The sequence below is a fragment of the Lathamus discolor genome, chromosome 3, assembly GCF_037157495.1.
Source record: "Lathamus discolor isolate bLatDis1 chromosome 3, bLatDis1.hap1, whole genome shotgun sequence".
Classification (NCBI taxonomy): domain Eukaryota; kingdom Metazoa; phylum Chordata; class Aves; order Psittaciformes; family Psittacidae; genus Lathamus; species Lathamus discolor.
This window is the reverse complement of record NC_088886.1, coordinates 73,361,163-73,378,777: the sequence shown is the minus strand read 5'-3', so window position 1 is coordinate 73,378,777 and position 17,615 is coordinate 73,361,163. Positions and strand designations below refer to the sequence as shown.

Here is a 17,615-nt window from a genome sequence, read left to right as displayed (position 1 = left end):
TAACCACTCATTCGTAATACAACGACAAACCTGTTCTGGAGGAAATGATGCTTCTGGAGTCCAAGTCAAGCTTCTTGACAAGAGTATCAGGGTCAATCTTCAGCCCGGAAAAAACACCAGAAGATGAGAATTCCCAGTCCTTATCCAAAAGAAACATGAAGCAGGAGTCAGTACAAACACCACAAGACATGCTCATTAAAACAAAACCCAACCCCAGCACCTTCCAGATAGGAGGGTGCGGGTGCCTCTGAGCAGGTAGGGGTAGGTAAGTCACCCCACTGGCCAGAACTCTTCAGGCTCTTTCACACAGAAGGAAGCCACACAAAGTCATGCTTCAGACTGTTTTATTCTCAACAGATTTCTGCCTCAATCCAAGCTCACCTGACTCAAGTGAATTCTGGTCTTAATGTGAATGGTATCCTTAGGAAAAGCCAGATTTATTACAGGTACATGACAATACAAATAAGCAACAACTGAGCAGATTAGGGGCCTAAATCAGTGCACATCAAGCAGATTCAGTGACTACCAGCAACTTAACCAAATCTTCAGCATCTAGCTCCTTTAAGCATGCAATAGTTCTCTAAGTCCTAAGCTTCGCAGTAGCTTCTCTGGTTGGCTTGGAATCAATTATTTTAGCTAGTAGTATCTCCCAGCACTGACACATAACTTCAGAGTGGTATAAAACCAGCTGTGTATGGCACAGTCTGTTCCTCCCTGTTTAAAAAGAAAGCTGTAGGTGCACAAAAAGCATTTACTGCTGCTCTGTGTCCTTGCTGCAGGGAGACTGGGGGAGGCAACCAGCTTTAGCTTGAACTGCGTTATTAATAACACAGCTGGTGAAGCCAGCCATGGCCTCTATCTCCTAAACGACTGTGTATAAACTGCATATAAATGACTGTGTATAAACTGACAGCTCATCTCCACCTGCCCTAACCTGGAACTGAAGGGAACCAGTGCAAAATGAGCCAGGCAGGTCTGACCCCTCCACTCCCAACGCATGCTGGTGGCTGCTGTAAGTACCAGCACACGGCACATCCATCACCAGGGCTGATGCTGAGAAGCACGCTGGGACGCTGGTGGTGCACAAGCTTCAGGCTCCCTTGCTCTGCCTGCTGTGACCGGCAGTGTCCTTAATCACCATGAGAAGTGTGTTAAGTGGTGTGAGGCCCAGCACAGTGCCAACAGCGGCTTCAAGGCAACAAGCACAGCACTGAGGGTGTAAGGTGACTTTTCCAAGCAAGAAAAGGAGATCAGGCTTCAGGAAACAATGTCACAGAATGGTGTGGGTTGAAGGGACCTTAAAGCTCACCCAGTCCCAACCCCTGCCACAGGCAGGGACACCTTCCACTAGAGCAGGGTGCTCCAAGCCCCTGTGTCCAACCTGGCCTTGAACACTGCCAGGGATGGGGCAGCCACAGCTTCTCTGGGCACCCTGTGCCAGCGCCCTCACAGGGAAGAGCTTCTGCCTAAGAGCTCATCTCAGTCTCCCCTGTTCTGGCAGGTTAAAGCCATTGCCCTTGGCCGGTCCCCACAGGCCCTTGCCCAAAGCCCGTGTCACCATTTCACTTCACTCGGGCCCCTGTGAAGACCTTGTCAGCTCCCACCAGCGCTTCACCGTGTCCAGGGCCAACGGGCGCCCGCAGACACGCCGTGAGGCCACACCTGGGCGCCCGCGAGGCTCCAGCAGCTCAAGGGCCCGCACAGAGCTGCGGCCCTGCCGGTGCAGGCGGGGGACCGCGGCCTCAGCCGCCGGGATGCACCCATCTACCGTGACAGGCGATACCACGGCCCCACGTGCCACCGCCCCGCTCCCCGTTACCTTGCCCGCCGCCGCATTCCAGCCGCCGGGGCCGCGGCCGGGGCCGGGCTGGGGCTCGGGCAGTGGCAGCGGATCCTTGGCGGGCCAGGGCCGGGGGGCGGCGCGGTGCAGCCGCGGGCGCTTGACCTTCCCCACCATGGCGGCGGCGCGGCGGGAGGAAGGAAGGAGGCGGGCAGAGCTGAGCGCGGCCCCGCCCGCCGCGGGGCGGCCCCGAGCCGGCAGGGCTGGAACCGGGACCCGGGAGGCTGCGGCCCCGGCGGCCTTGGGGCTCCCGCAGGGTTCAAGGCCGGGCTGGAGCACCCTGCTCTAGTGGAAGATGTCCCTGCCCGTGGCAGGGGTTGGGACTGGGTGAGCTTTAAGGTCCCTTCCAACCCACACCATTCCATGAAGCCAGGAAGCACACATGTGGCAGCCCCAGCCAACCCACCCAGCAGCTGTTAACTCTGAAGCCTAATCGTGGCATCTTAACTGACACTAGTTGCTTTGATGGGCAGTCTGGGGGTTAATCACCTTCAGGCCTCCAGTGGCTCCTGCAAACAGCCGGGGGTGTCACTGAGTGTGGTTGGGTCAAACCTAGAGGCTCTACAACACAGTTAAGATCTGGTGTAAGCCCCTGAAGGAGCTGAGGCCTCTTGGTAGCCTTAACCAGAGACCAAGGTGCATGGCAGGACAAGAAATGAACCCCGAAACACACCGCCAGAAGTTATTTCCATAGTTAGAACAGCAGGAAAGACATGACCAGCCCCTGTGGGCCCCAAGCACATGTTTGACCATGCGGTCATGGATGGACCAGGTGAAGACCCCTCACGAAACAGCCTCAACCCTACCTGCACCTTTCGACACACACAAAGGGGTGAAAGTCATCCTAATGCTGCTTGCTCCAGCCCTGGCTTGCTCCTGCTTGGACATTGTGCCTTGTGCGGTTGTGAAAGCATGGACGCAGTGCAAGAGTGACTACTTATTGGCTAATAGTAGTAAATGTAGTAGTAATGTAGAAAATATGCATAACTTTAACCCATCATGCTAAGCACTGGTATGCTGGAGGCAGGGCATTGTAAAACACACAACGCTTTAATTGTCCTATGGGAACTGTTAGGGATAATGCTTTGCTGTGGACATCCATTCAAGGCCAAAGCTGCAAGACAGCATGAGGAACAGCTCAGGAAGAACTGGGAGTACGCCAGCAAGCTTCAGCCTTGGGCCCCAAGAACCCATGTGGTACCCATTCTGCTCCCGCTGCTCCAGCTCAGGAGGCTCCCTGCTCTCCCACCCCTTCCATCAAGGCTGGTGGGAGCAGAGTGCTTTGACAGACCTGATGAAACAGTTGAACAGAGCAGCCTGATGAAGACCTTATGCAATACAAAAGGGAAAATTACCACAGCTCGTCTCACTCGAGCACATTTCCTTCCCCCAGACCTGCAACCAGCAACACGTGCAGGAAGCCCCACCAGTTTTCCCAGCTTCATCCACTCCAGGGTTAGGGGTTTATGGCAGCATCCAGCTGCAGCCACGCCTCCAACCCAAACCAGCCTATGGTTCCTGGCAGGGCTGTGCTCAGCTCCATCCCCACTGTATGCCATGCCAGCCAGGCAAGAGCTGCTCCAACACTCCCATCCTGCTGCAAGAGTTGCTACGATGGTCTTTTGCTACAACCAGCACCTTGGCTGCACTAAAAACAGGCCAGAACTCTGTTGTCAAAGCCTCTAACCCACGGGGCATCCACCAGGGCTCAGAATCACTGCTAGCACTTGTGATGCTCTGCCTGCTGCAAAGATAAACCCAGCTCCATAAGTAAAGCAAGCAGCCGGTAAACTGCATTGGTGTCTTACAGTGCATTGTGGACACTCAATGTTAGCCTGCTGGAAGGGGAATCTAAAAAGCAGTTAACAAAAAGTGCACATTATCTTCAAAAAACACCCAAAATTACAATCCTGTACGTTTCCTAAAGTAGCTGGTTCCTCTCTGCCTAGGGAAGTGTTGGTAAAGGTGTGTTGGAGGAGTTATTGCAGCCTGCACAACACAATGTGAAGGCTGCTTAAAGAAAACCCCACACAGCCCTGAGCTGTGCCACAGCAAGAAGGGTGCCAGCATCCTCTGCCAAATGAGGAGACCTCACTGCCATGGCAGTGAGCCCTGACACAGCCTGAGCAGAGCCAGCTCCCCATCTTCTTTGCACCCAGGAACCAGCTCCCAAAGGAATCAGTTTCCCTTACTACCAGCTTTACTTGCTCACTGGGGGACCATGCTGGTAAAAGGTTAAAAGTGGGGCAAAACCCAGGGGTTTTTGGTAGGGTTCCTGTCCAAGGTGAAGCAGGAGAGCTCCAGACCCCCCAGTGCAGCTCAGGGGGGGATGAGCCCCAGCACTGGAGGGCAGGATGATTTCACAGCGCTTTGGTTGGGTTTTGGAGGGGAATGCACCCTCCCACACCCACTGCTCTGACTTCCTCCTTTCAGCCCCAGCCGACTGTATGAAATAGGAAGGAAGGATTGGGGTGCGTTGCAAAGCTTCTGATGCCCCTCTGCTTTTCCCAGCCAAGCTCGAGAAGCTGAGACCATCCCTATACCAGCTGAAGCACAGGACGAAGCAGAGGGCTTGATGCAAGGCAAGTACAGCATCTCCATTTCTTTGCATCTGTTCCTTCTTTCTGTAGAGGGGGGAAGCATCCAGGCGTCAAAGTGCTTTGGTAGCTCTGGTGTTTCCAGTGGGTTGGGGTTATAATTCCTGATCTAACCTCTGGCTGGTTAGATGGGCTTTGGGAGCACAGCATGGTGTCCCCCCCACATGTGGCATGGTGTGGCCGTTGCTGTGCACAGCCTTTGCGAAGGCAGCTTCCCTGGGCTATAATGGTGTCGGAGGTAGGATTAAGCACGGAACTGCAGGCAGTTATCGAGGAGAGGGTATCAGACCCCAAACAACTCCTTCCTCACCACCCCACAGGACTGGAAAGCAGAGCAGAGAGGGTGCAGCATGCTCCCCCGTCACCCTCACACATGGCCCTGGGGAGAGCAGCACTGCCTGCGTGCCCACCAGCAGCACCAGGCAAGCACCAGGGCTGGGGGCCGCCCTGGTTCCCCTCCCAGGACATCCCTCTTCCTTGTGGGATCCCATAGCGGCACCCACCATCAGCTGCAGGATGTGACGGCTCAGAGGGGAAGAGGGAAGCGGCGCGGTGACATGGCGCGAGTGGGGCTTGGTGCAGTGCCACCGCCAGCACAGAAGGTCCCTGCACCCGTAGGAGCCTGCGAGAAGAGCTGGGAGAAGGGATGAGACCCTCGCTCCTCTCCTCCATCTCTCTGCTGTACACATGACATACCCTGCTGACACCATTGAAAGCATCAGTGGGGAAGGCAGCAGAGGCTGCAGGCAAGCTAACCCCGGGGACAGCAGGTCCTTCCCTAAATCTCCATGGCTCTTGGATGCAGACAAAATGCAGGGCACAGCGCAGGGGTGGGGAAAGCAGCCTAGCATCGACATTGGATGCTTTTCCCAACACCACAGCCCCAGGTCATGTCCTCACAAGCAAATGTGTGAGCACAAGAAGAGGCTTTGCACCCTGCAGCCAGTGTGGGTGCTGCTATGTGGCTCCTGCAAGGTGTGGGAAGGCTTTAAGTAGTGCATTTTGCTGTCACGGCTCTCACATCCTGCTTCACAGATTGGTTTTGCACTTTTTGTGTCCTCATCCTGCCGCTGTTCTGTCACAGGCGATCTCAGAGCTGGAGAGTGTGGTGCAGGGTGATGTATTTTCTCAGAGACAGACATAATCAGGTCACCACAGGACTGGTGGTGACAGAGGATCCCTCCTTTGCTCCCAGGAAGCATGAGCTTTGCCAGCTCCAGGGGACAGGCTGTGCCCTTGGGCAGATCTCTGGGTCCATGCACAGGCCCAGGACTCTGTCCTGCATCGCTGCAAACCATCACAGTGTGCCCACTGGGATCATTCAAGGGATGATGCCCACTGGAGATGAGACACAACAAATGGCTTCTCTGCTCTTAAAAATCCCAGACTGGTTTGTGTTAAAAGGGACCTTAAAGCTCATCCAGTTCCAACCCCTGCCATAGGCAGAGACACCTTCCACTAGAGCAGCTTGCTCTAAGGTTTCTTGTAGGTTGCCTCTCCAGGTTCCCTGTAGCCCCTTTAGGCACTGGAGCTGCTCCAAGGTCTCCCCTTCAGGAGCCTTCTCTTCTCCAGGCTGACCCAGCCCAGCTCTCCCAGCCTGGCTCCAGAGCAGAGCTGCTCCAGCCCTCGCAGCATCTCCATGGCTTCCTCTGGACTCACTCCAGCAGCTCTAAGTGCTCCAGAAGTGCTGCAACACTGGGCATGAGAATGCATCCTCCCACTGTGCAAGGAAACAGATGTTTAGCAAAGCACTGCAGGGGGTTGTGGCTAGCAGACTGCAAGACCTGTTTCTGCTGTTGGACACTCGTCTTATTTATAGCAACAGGATTGGCACTAGCATCCACACTTCCCCTTCAGCCCTCTCTATACTCGCTCCTTCATGCTGCCCAGCAGCATGCTCCATCCCACTGACACCCCCTGGAGTGTTCAGTACCTTCTCTGAGGCTGCCTTCGCATTTTCTGGCTCACAAACCCTTCAGGAGACTCTTGCGGTATGTCACATGCAGCAAGTGAGAGATGCTCCACAGATGGAGAACCCTGGTAGCTTCCACAGAGGACTCCTGGTGAAGCAGAGCCCCAGTTCCAAGCTGCCCAAGGCATGTGGCACAAAGATCAGAGCTCAGGGCCAAGGAGGACCCCATGCCCCATGCAGGTACCAGAGCCTGGTGGCACCATGCCCTGCCTCTAGCAGGGGTGCTCAGTCTCAGCACCTCTCTCCCCAGCCTGGGATGAAGTAGGTTGTAGAGCTCTGCAGTTCTGCTCCTTCCCACCAGGGCAGGAGGATGACCTACGTACATCCCTCTGCTCATCTTAATGTATGAAAAAGAGGAAGAAAACCCAACATCCCAGATGATGCAGAGCACATCCAGAAGAGTCCCCATCAAGGAAGCTGTAGAAAATGCTGCTGAGGCCTATGTGTGGGCCCTGCTAATGCGAGTCAGACTGAAAACCTGCTTTATCCAGCCTGAGCACCGTAGGGAGGCAGACAAAAGCAGAAGCCCTACTTGCTCTCTTTGAAGGTCACCCTACGTCATGTATACGCTCAGCCACCCACATACCAGTGAGCAATTTCCCTCCACAGCAAAAGGAAAGAAGTGGTGAGGTTTCTTCTGCTGCTCTCCCTACAACCAGCGTGTGTGGTTTACCTGCTTGCAACAAGGGAAAGAAATTAATTCAGGGATTAGAAAGGCAACCAAATCCAGCCCACAAAATGCACCCTGCATTACAAAACTCAACAGCATCCAGAGCTGGCTTATGTGGAGCTTTCCACTTCTGGGGTTCGAGAGCTTTCTTAAATCCAGTTTTAATTGGAAACTTGCCCCATCCCTGGCAGTGTTCAAGGCCAGGTTGGACACAGGGGCGTGGAGCACCCTGCTCTAGTGGAAGGTGTCCCTGCCTGTGGCAGGGGGTTGGAAGAGGATGAGCTTTAAGGTCCCTTCTAACCCAAACCAGTCTGGGATGCTATGATTCTATTTTATAAGATGAGCCTGTAAGCGGGAGCCTCTAACCCCAGCGAGGATGAAGAGAAGAGCTGGAGCCCAATTAGGTACATTTGGGAAAGGTCATTGTCCAGCAGGGTGCACCCAGGAGGGTCCAACAAGGCCCTGGTGTCCACCCCACCTTGATGAGAGCTTTTACTCTTAAATCAAGACCTTTTCCTTTCTTTCTTTTCTTACCTTAAGAGTTTTTACCCATTGGCTGCAAGCTCACACAGGGCTGGCATGGATTTGAAGGTGACACAAATGTGGGGCCAGCTAAGCACATAAAAAGTGTATAACACAGACTGGGATGGCGCAGCTGGGATGGTAAATGATGCCCTTAAAACTCTCACCAAGGTGGACCGTGGCAGAGGAGAGGTGGTTGTGGAGGTGTCTTTGTGAAGAAGGGCTCTGCCCACCCATCACAGAAAGGTCTTGGGGCAGCCACGGCAGAGTGAGCTCCTGGGCCACACCGCCGTGAGGGCTTGATGGGGCAACCACAGGGGCACCTCTTGCTGCCTGTGGAGCTGTGAGATGGGGCAAGGCTGCTGGAGCAATGCTCAGGAGGCTGGCTCCAGGGCATGGTGTGTTCGCCAAGGCTGCAAACCTTCACATCTGCATGGCCCCAGCCATAAGCAATGGTGGCAACCAGCCTTAGTGGTCCTGCACAGCTCCAAATCCATCTGGACACCAAACCTCACCAAAATGACACCCATCCTATTTAGGCCTTTCTGCCCTTGGGAGACCAGACCTTTCAAGACTGATCTATGATTACACTATTCTAGATGAGGCCCCCAGTGCCATGGGTTAGTGGTGGTCTTGGTAGTGCTGGGCAACGGTTGGACTGGATGAGCTGAAAGGTCTTTTCCAACCTGGTTCATTCTGTGATCCTTTGGTTGTCTGGTATCTTACAGAGACTGATGAGCTAAGAAAGGGCATCCAGACGGCTCAGCATCTATTGGAGTTCCCCTGTTTTCTCATTCCCATTTCACTGTGCTGTTAATCCAGTGGGTCCACAGGATGGGGGACGGCACTTGGAGAAGTTGGCAAGAGCCAGAGTGGTTGTTTACTCACTCAGGGCTATTTCAAACCAGACGACCTGGTTTTGGGATGTTGTGTCTAATATTGCTAAATAGGGACAATGTTTGGTGTTTCTTTAGGCTTTCTTATTCCTTTTTCTTCTTTTAACAGATTCCTCTTTTGTCACTTCCCCTTGTACATCCATGTTGCAAGGCTGGGCTTTGCTCCAGGGTTGTGCGGGAGGGAAGGTGTTACGGGAAATGACAGTGTTAGTGGGCATGATCTCATTGACACCACAGGAAGAACACTGGGATATTGCTTCCTAAGAGTGACTTAGCCAACTTCATGGGTAGCATAAAGTTTCTGGGATAAGGAGCTGTGCTCTGGGGCAAGAAGCAAGTAGCGCGAGCAGCCTGGACAAGCACAGTGAGAACGTGCTTGTGAAGAACAGGGTCTCTGTCATGCTCCGGCACACTGGGGGGACGTCTCCCTGGGGCCGCCACCCTCTGCAGCCACTTTCTGTGGGGTTGTGGGTTCCCTTCCCTGTGGCTGCTCTGCACAAGGTGGTCACAGGGATGCTCTGCTTGTCTTGCAGAAGATGTTTTGTGACCGCTGCCTTCAGCTGCTGATGGTGACCTGGGGGCTGCTGCTGCTGACCACAGGTGAGCCCAGCCTGCCCTTCCTTGCTGCCTTCCTCCCAGCAGCTTATGTGGGCATTGAAATAGACAAAGAACCCAAATGCTGCTCAACAGCAGTGTGAACATGGCACTGAGAGGCACATAAGCATCAGATCCCAGGATATGGAGTTAAGTCTAGCTAGAATCATAGAATAGAGTTGGAAGAGAAGATAGTCTGGTTCCAACCCCCTGCCACGGGCAGGGACACCTTCCACTAGAGCAGGGTGCTCCAAGCCACTGTGTCCACCCTGGCCTTGAACACTGCCAGGGATGGGGCAGCCACAGCTTCTCTGGGCACCCTGTGCCAGCGCCTCAGCACCCGCACAGGGAAGAGCTTCTGCCTGAGAGCTCATCTCAGTCTCCCCCCTGTTAGTCCAGCTGAGGGACAGCAAGGCAGGTGGGGACCCTGCCAGGGCCTCCAGTGTGGGTTTTATAGGCAGGGTTTGCTGAAGACCACATGGGTGCCTTGTGCTGAGTGTCAGAGCACTGACACTGCTGTAGCATGACTGCGCTGCTACAGACCAGCCTCCCCCAAGTGCCCCCCACACCAACCCCATCTTTTTTCTGTTTCAGCCTTTGCCATGGAATGCCCCAAGATCAAGGTGGGCACATGCAAGGACTGCATCCAGTCTGGTCCTGGCTGTGCCTGGTGCAAGAAGCTGGTAGGTCCGTTTAGGCTTTGGTGTGGTCAGCTCTGCGGCAGTGGGATGTCACTCTGCCTGCCCATCTCTGCCTGCAGTGGAGGGGGGTGTTGCATGGTGGGAGAGCTTCATGTCCTCCCTGGTGGATGGGGATCTGGCAGGCAGGACCCTTGGACCTTCCTTTCTCCATGCAGATATAGTCTGGGAGGTGGGTCAACTGGTAAGAAGCCCGCTGACCTCCTGCTCCTCTGCTTTTGTTCCCTGCTGATGCTGCGACATGCAGAGCTTCACCAAGGCTGGCGAGCCAGACTCCATCCGCTGTGACACCGTGGAGCAGCTGCTGCAGCGGGGGTGCCCGCACAGCGACATCGAGTTCCCAGTGAACGACATTGCGACCACACAGAACAGCTCCTTGAGCAGTGACGTGCAGCTCGCTCCCCAGGAGGTGCACCTGAAACTGAGGATAGGTACAGGCTCCCTGGCACTCCCAGTGCCCTCCTGCTCACTCCCAGCCTCAGCTGGGACCACATTTCCTCCTCCTTTCTCTTTCCCTTTCCCCTCCTTTCTCTTTCCTTTTTCCTTCCCTTTCCTTCCCTTCCCTCTCCTCTCCTCTCCTCTCCTCCCCTCCCCTCTCCTTTCCTTTCTTTCCCTTTTCCTTTCCCTTTCTTTTCTCCTTTCCGCTTCTTTTCCCTTCCTTTCCTTTCTCTTTTCCCTTTCCTTTTCCCTTGTTTTCATTTTCCTTTCCTTCTTTTATTTTCTTTCCCTCTTCCTCCTTTGTATTTCTTTTCCGCTCCTCACAGTCCACATTTTCTCCCCTTCTCTTCTGCAAGCAAGGAGGATCCCAGTGGGAGGAGGGTGCCGGGGTAAGATGTGAGCCCCAGCACAGCAGATGATCCTGCATCCCTGTTCTGCAGGGCAGCCAGCTGTATTTGAGGTGAAATTCCGCCGTGCCATGGGGTACCCCATTGATCTCTACTACCTCATGGACCTTTCCTACTCCATGCTGGATGACCTGGAGAAGGTGAAGAAGCTGGGAGGGGAGCTGCTTAGGGCTCTGGAGAGCACCACCCCTTCTCGCCGCATAGGTAAGCCTATCTCCAATCATTGAGAGCTGGGAAGAGCCATGGAGTGGGATGCAGGCAGCGTGACCCATCCCCTTCAAGGCTGGAGAGCATGCCAGGGCAAGGGATGTGGACAAGGGGGCCAGCAGACTGTCCATGCCTGCTGGTCCCTGCTGCCCCTGACATTGCAGTCTTGGATGCCCTAGGGTTTGGCTCCTTCGTGGACAAGACTGTGCTGCCCTTTGTGAACACCCACCCTGAGAAGCTAAAGAACCCCTGCCCCTCCAAGGACAAGCAGTGCCAACCTCCTTTCGCCTTCAAGCACATCCTCTCGCTGACTGACGATGCGGAGAAGTTCGAGAGCGAAGTAGGGAAGCAGTACATCTCGGGAAACCTGGATGCACCCGAGGGGGGGCTGGATGCCATGATGCAGGCAGCAGTGTGTGGGGTGAGTCTGTGACCTGTGCTCATGGAAGGTGCCTCTCCCCCTTTCCGGGTAGGCTCTGGAAGCCCATCATGTCTAAGTCTTAATTCAGCAGTGGGGTAGGTTACTTAGGGGGTTACAAGACAGCATCTTAGCCCAGATCTCCTGTAACCTACCTCCCCCATGCCCACAGTGTGGCTGATGGGACTTGGCCAGGGCCATACCATGTCCTCCCAGCTCTGCTCAGGGACAGGTCTTCATGCCACTTGCAGGACTTGATCGGCTGGCGCAACGTGACCCGCTTGCTGGTGTATGCCTCCGACGATGGCTTCCACTTTGCTGGTGACGGCAAGCTTGCGGCGATCCTGACCCCCAACGATGGCCAGTGCCACTTGGAGGACAACATGTACAAGAAAAGCAACGAGTTTGTAAGTGCCAGGCAGCTGCTCAGCAGCTCTGCACCCTCAGCTGTGCTCCCACCAGCAGGATAAATAATGTCACAAAAAAAGCCTGTTGCTGAGACCAGAGTGTCACCATAACCACAACCACTTGGGCTACAAAACCCCATCTTTCCACACTTCAGCTGGTGGGGGAGATCATGCTGAATGTGGCATCCCTCTCCCTGCCTAGGACTACCCTTCTGTTGGCCAGCTGGTCCAGAAACTTGCTGAAAACAACATTCAGCCCATTTTTGCTGTCACCAGTAAGGTGGTGGATGTTTACAAGGTAAGGAGACTTCAGATGGCCTAGGTGCCTCCCCAGGAGGACAAAAAGCAGCTCTGCATGTCCTTCTGCTGCTGTGGTCCCCCCATGCTCCACCATCAGCACAGGGGGACCACTCACCTCTTTGCTCTCTGTTGGCAGAAACTCAGCGAGATGATCCCAAAGTCGGCAGTGGGAGAGCTCAATGAGGACTCCAGCAACATCATTGAACTCATCCAGGTGGCCTACAATGTAAGTGCTAGAGGAGGCTGTGTTTCACCCATTCCAGAGCAGGGAGAGGCTTCCATTGTGTGTCCTCACCATGAGAGAGCAGCTGTGACCACAGCTTTGAGTACAAGACACACTTAGTCCCTCTGCCCACAGCAAGCAAGAGGTTCTTCAATGCTGTTACCTGCCTTTGACAACCACCCCAGGCAGCTGAGAGCTCAGGCTGGGGTGCTTCCTGCCCTTATCTCCTAGGCTGGAGGGAAACCCTGCCCTGCAACTCCACACTCCCTTGCTTTGGTCTCCTTTCTGACTGGTGGCGCTTGCACCACCATTTCCCCACAGAACCTCTCCTCACTGATCATCCTGGACCACTCCACCCTTCCAGACACCCTTGATGTCAAATATGACTCCTTATGCACTAAAAGCACAGTCACAGACAAAGCAAGAGGGCAGTGCGACAACATCAAGATCAACGAAGAGGTACAACCCCCTGTACAGGGATCAGCCTGCAACCAGCAGGTCCCTGATGGCCATCCTGTTTGACAACAGGAACCCAGCCTCTTGTTTCGGGCTTCCTGGTCACATTAATGTCCAAAATGCTGCGGGATTCAGCAACCTCTGGTTACTGAAGCTGCCTTGATGGCCTTTGGCCCTTCCCTGTCTCACTGTGCACTTTCTAGGTCACCTTCAGAGTGAAGGTTACAGCCAAAGAGTGCATCAAAAGCCAGTCCTTCACCATCCGCCCCCTGGGCTTCACAGACACCCTCACGGTCCACGTGGAGAGCAAGTGCAACTGCAACTGCAAGGAGCAGCCCGACCCAGCCGCCTGCAGCGGGCAGGGCAGCATTGTCTGTGGGATCTGCAGGTATGTGCTGTCCACACAAAACACTGTTCCAAACGCTGCCAGAGCTTGGCAGCTGCTGGAGGGGGCTGCCAGGTCAAGCCCAGGGCTTGGCTCTGCAGCTTTGCATCAGTTTTTTTGTTCAGAGGTGGATCACGTTCATGGAGATGGGGGACACAATGTCTCTCCTGTTGGTGAAGCCTCTGCTGCTTTCCTAAGGGCACCCAGCCACCATCCAGCTATCCACTCATCCATCCACCCATCTACCAAGCTATCCAACATTCCACCCATCCATCTAACCATCCCTCAAGCTATCCATCTATCCATCCATCCATCCACCAAACCATCCACTGAACAGAAACAGGTCTCTGTAGAAATCACTCAAAATCCCACTCCTGGGTGCAGTTCATGGAGGTCTTTAAGGGCACTTACTGGCCCATTGGTAACAGGGAGGGAAAAAGACTAGATTTCCTCAGGAAATAATCCTTGGCAAGGGTTTGGAAATTGTAACTGTAACAATAATTTCCAGACAAGTGTTGGGTGTTGTAAATAGGACTTGGGGAAAAAGCAGTGTTTCTGAGGTTTCCTCCCAGTCAGCCGCCCTGCTCCAGCATGGAGCAGCACCAACATGCCATGGTTGGGTTTTGGTGTGGCTGTCCCAGATTTGCTCCACTTTGGCTGAGGTGTGGGCCCTGCATATGCCCAACAGCACTTGTCGTGGCCACTGACCTGGGCTCGCTCCTCTACTTTGTCGGCAGCTGCAATCCAGGCTACATAGGGAAGAACTGCGAGTGTGACACGAAAGGCAAGAGCAGCAAGGAGCTGGAGGGCAGCTGCCGGCAGGACAACAGCTCAGTCATCTGCTCGGGGCTGGGGGACTGCGTGTGCGGGCAGTGCCTCTGCCACACCAGCGACGTGCCCGACAAGCAGATCTATGGCACCTTCTGCGAGTGTGACAACGTCAACTGCGAGTTCCACAACGGCCTTCCCTGCGGCGGCAGAGGTGATGTGGCTGTGATGGGTTCTCCACTGGAGCGCTGCTTAGAAAGACTTAACCAAAGAACCATGGAATGGGTTGGGTTGGAAGGGACCTTAAAGCTCATCCAGTTGCAGCCCCCTGCCATGGGCAGGGACACCTTCCACTAGAGCAGGGTGCTCCAAGCCCCTGTCTCCAACCTGGCCCTGGACACTGCCAGGGATGGAGCATTCACCGCTGTTTTGGGCAACCTGTTCCAGGAGGTGATTTCCCTGCCAAACCCCAGATGGGTGGGTTTGAGGGTCCTGGGTCCCACCACACCAATGGAGAGTGGAGGGTGGGTGATGCTTTCCAAACATGGGCAGAGGGAGGGAGACCTGGTTCTCTGCAGCATCCTTGTCACATCTGAGAGGTCTTCCCATGCAGAGCGGGGCAACTGTGACTGTGGGGAGTGCAAGTGCAATCCTGAGTACCAGGGCAGCGCCTGCCAGTGCAAGAAGTCAACAGAAGGCTGCTTGAACCATCACGGCAACGAGTGCAGCCACCGTGGGACCTGCCACTGCAACCGCTGCCAGTGCTGGGGGGGATACCAGCCCCCCTTCTGCCAGGAGTGCCCCGGCTGCCCCTCGCCCTGTGCCAGATACGTGTGAGTGATACACATGCAGATGGCACAAAAGGTGGCGGGGAGGCAGGCACAGGAGGTGGCTGCCTGTGCTTGGGCAGAACCCAGCGGTGGCCAAAGCCAGGGTGAGAGTCTTGTCCCTGCAGAGGTGAGCTGTGGTGTCCTGTTTTGCAGCTCCTGCGTAGAGTGCAAAACCTCCGAGAGCGGCCCCTTCGAGAAGAACTGCTCCCAGGCCTGCCCCAACATCCATGTGGTGCAGAATATGACAGGGGAGAGCAGGCAGTGCAGGGAGAAGGACTCCCAAAACTGCTGGATCTCCTTCAGCATGGTCCAGGAGGATGGCAATGAGATATACACTGTCACCGTGGATCCTGAGAAAGGTACCCCAGCCCTGCTGCTCCTGCCCCTCCACATGGCGGCCTCAGCAGGCGCTGCAGCCAGACATCATTTGCCTGCCCCACAGAATGCCCAAAGCCTCCCAACATCGCGCTGATTGTGGGCAGCACCATTGCCGGCGTGGCCCTCATTGGCCTGGTGCTCCTGCTGACCTGGCGGCTCCTGATGGAACTGTTTGACCGCCGGGAATACCGCCGGTTCGAAAAGGAGAAGTCCAGGGCCAAGTGGAACGATGTAAGAGAGCCCATCTGTACTGGGGGGGTGTGCTGGGACTCTTGTGTTCATGTGGTGGGGACATCTGGGAGGGACGTCCTCTCCAGTGGCAGCCATAGCAGACCTGCGCCCTCCCCACTGCCCAGTTTCACAGACTAGATGGGTTTGCAGGGTGCTAAAGCAGCCTGTGGGCTCTTCTGCCAACACTGTTGAGGCTGGGATGTGAGTGGGATGGGCAATGCTCCACCAACAACATGGGCTCCTCACCTTTCTCCCTCCAGGCTGATAACCCCCTCTTCAAGAGTGCCACAACCACGGTTGTGAATCCCAGGTTCAATGACCAATGAAGTTGAGCAACACCCGGCAGCACTGGGACCCGCTGTGAAATAGGGAAATGCCAAGCTAAGGAAATCTCAGACCTCCTCTTCTTCATCCTGTCAGTTTGTTCCCTTCTTCCAAGAGGCCACCAGCACACCAGGCACTGGCTGAGGGGCTGCACCATGCCTGCGTCCTGGTGCAGCTGGGTTAGTGGAGCTGGGAGAAGGGAACAGACACAGCTTTGCCATGGATGAGACTGCAGATCTAGTCCCACCAGCAGGTACACGCAACGGCTCCTATACCTGGTTACCGCGTCTCTCAGCTCTTGATGACCTTTACCCTCTGGCAGGACTTTACAGACTCCAAAACCAGCCGAGTGCACAGAGTGCTTCCAACATTGACTTGGAGCTGGAATTGCAAACCTGCCCTTTCCCTTGAGCTCTAGCAGGATCTGTTCCCATGCTGCTCCATGCCTTCGCCTGCTGCGCTGGTCCCCACCACTGTGTTTGCACTGGTGTCTGAAGCACTCACAGCTGAGCTGGACATGGAGGGTCCTCCAGGCTGATGGTCTGCTCTGGAGCTTTCAGTGAGGTGATGGGCCCTAAGGGCCAGCGAGCACCTCTGTACCCAGACACAAAGAGCAGCTGGGCAATGTGCACTGAATCTTGTGTTGCTCCCCTCTCAGACCTACCTCGGGCACCGTTCTGCTTGGGCTCCTGCAGGCTTGGCTCGCCTCTGCCAGGCCTTGAGCCCTCTGTACTACAAGGACACAAAGGAGCAACTGAACTATGAAACATGGGCACTGAGCACATGAAACCGAGTTTGGCCACAGAGTGAGATCTTTTCCCTGCTCTATGAGTGCATCAGATACACTGAGGGCCAGTCGTGTGCAAGACCCAGAGCATCTGCAGCTCAGCACTTGCACAGCAGCTAATTGCTCTTACCCCGGGGGGTCATTCCTGTGAAATAGTTGTACAATTCCATATTTTCTTTGAGTTTGGTAATAATTTGCATACAGCTGTGTTGTGTCCCATCTTCATTTGCTCTCTGAAGAAGTTTAACGTTAATAAAAACTAATATATAAAGTAAATACATCAGTCCTGCTAAGAATCAGATGCAAGGGCAGCAGCTGAAGTGTTTGTCGGAGAGACCTGCCATTGCTGCCAGCAGCTCCCATCCATAGATACTGTGCCTGGGAAAGATGCTGGCCAGAGACACAAACTGTCTTCTACGCTCCTTTGCCATCTACATCCCCTGCAAACCAAAACTGACTCACTAAGTGATGCAGACCAGGGCTTGGATGCAATGCCCATTGCTGGGGACCCAGGCAGAGGCTGTTATGTGAAGAGACCGTCCACCCTGCCAGCAGCCACAGGTTTTGGTGCTGGTGTAGTGTGTGCAGAACAAGCACAACCACACACATGCTTTGGGGGACAATTGGAGAAAATTAGATCCAGGCTTTTTCCAAAAGAACTATGATTGGTCACTGCATTAGACAGAAGTATATGCTAGAGCATATGCAAAATCCCAGAGGAAAATGGAGAGCTAGGAGGGTCCTTCAGGCCCCTGGTCTTGCTTTAGACCAAAGGCTCAGTGGTTTCTCTGTGGGGAACAGATGGCAAAAGTCAGAAGTATTTCTCAGCCAGGTGTGGAACAGCTTTTCCTCCAGGCTCCAAACAATGCCCCATCTTTTCTTAAAGGCCTTTACTTTCCATCAGGAATAATTGGACCATATTTCCTTTGACTTGGAGTGAGGAGGGAACCAGCTGATGTCAAGATGTTGATTTTGGTAAGAGCAGAAGTCAGCAATATGATGTGGGACACCCTGAGCTGTTCAAGTGGCCATTCTGCTGGCTGGAAGCACACAGTCATAGAATCACTGAATCCTAGAATGGTTTGGGCTGAAGGGACCTCAAAGCTCATCTAGTCCCGACTTCTGCCACAGGCAGGGGCACCTTCCACTAGAGCAGGGTGCTCCAAGCCCCTGTGTCCAACCTGGCCTTGAACACTGCCAGGGATGGGGCAGCCACAGCTTCTCTGGGCACCCTGTGCCAGCACCTCAGCACCCTCACAGGGAAGGG

The 17,615-nt window shown here is 54.6% G+C and overlaps 2 protein-coding genes across 2 annotated transcripts in view; one reads left to right on the top strand and one right to left on the bottom strand.

Moving 5' to 3' along the window:
- The window catches only part of SLX9 (SLX9 ribosome biogenesis factor), a 47,768-nt gene extending 45,654 nt beyond the window's left edge, over positions 1-2,114 (bottom strand). Inside the window, exons 1-2 of the mRNA XM_065669781.1 lie at positions 1,820-2,114; positions 31-139 (exon numbers count right to left, since the gene is read on the bottom strand). Coding sequence (XP_065525853.1) covers positions 31-139; positions 1,820-1,957 — 247 coding nt within the window. The 5' untranslated portion in view covers positions 1,958-2,114. The remainder of the gene's footprint in view (positions 1-30; positions 140-1,819) is intronic.
- A 2,165-nt stretch (positions 2,115-4,279) lies between these two features.
- Positions 4,280-16,624, top strand: ITGB2 (integrin subunit beta 2). The gene is made up of 16 exons (XM_065669780.1): positions 4,280-4,422; positions 9,031-9,097; positions 9,686-9,774; positions 10,037-10,220; positions 10,668-10,838; positions 11,021-11,262; positions 11,511-11,666; positions 11,869-11,964; positions 12,103-12,192; positions 12,511-12,648; positions 12,849-13,033; positions 13,768-14,012; positions 14,412-14,631; positions 14,782-14,987; positions 15,071-15,237; positions 15,498-16,624. Exons 2-16 carry the CDS (start codon positions 9,034-9,036, stop codon positions 15,561-15,563), a joined length of 2,319 nt encoding a protein of 772 aa, XP_065525852.1. The 5' UTR covers positions 4,280-4,422; positions 9,031-9,033; the 3' UTR covers positions 15,564-16,624.
- Positions 16,625-17,615: the final 991 nt, after the last annotated feature.

What these genes read in the sequence shown, in the direction of transcription:
- ITGB2 (XM_065669780.1), top strand. Translation starts at nt 9,034, where the DNA reads ATGTTTTGTGACCGCTGCCTTCAGCTGCTGATGGTGACCTGGGGGCTG. An exon ending in CACCCCTTCTCGCCGCATAG is followed by an intron (nt 10,839 to 11,020) that starts GTAAGCCTATCT and finishes TGGATGCCCTAG; the next exon opens with GGTTTGGCTCCTTCGTGGAC. An exon ending in CCAGGGCCAAGTGGAACGAT is followed by an intron (nt 15,238 to 15,497) that starts GTAAGAGAGCCC and finishes TTCTCCCTCCAG; the next exon opens with GCTGATAACCCCCTCTTCAA.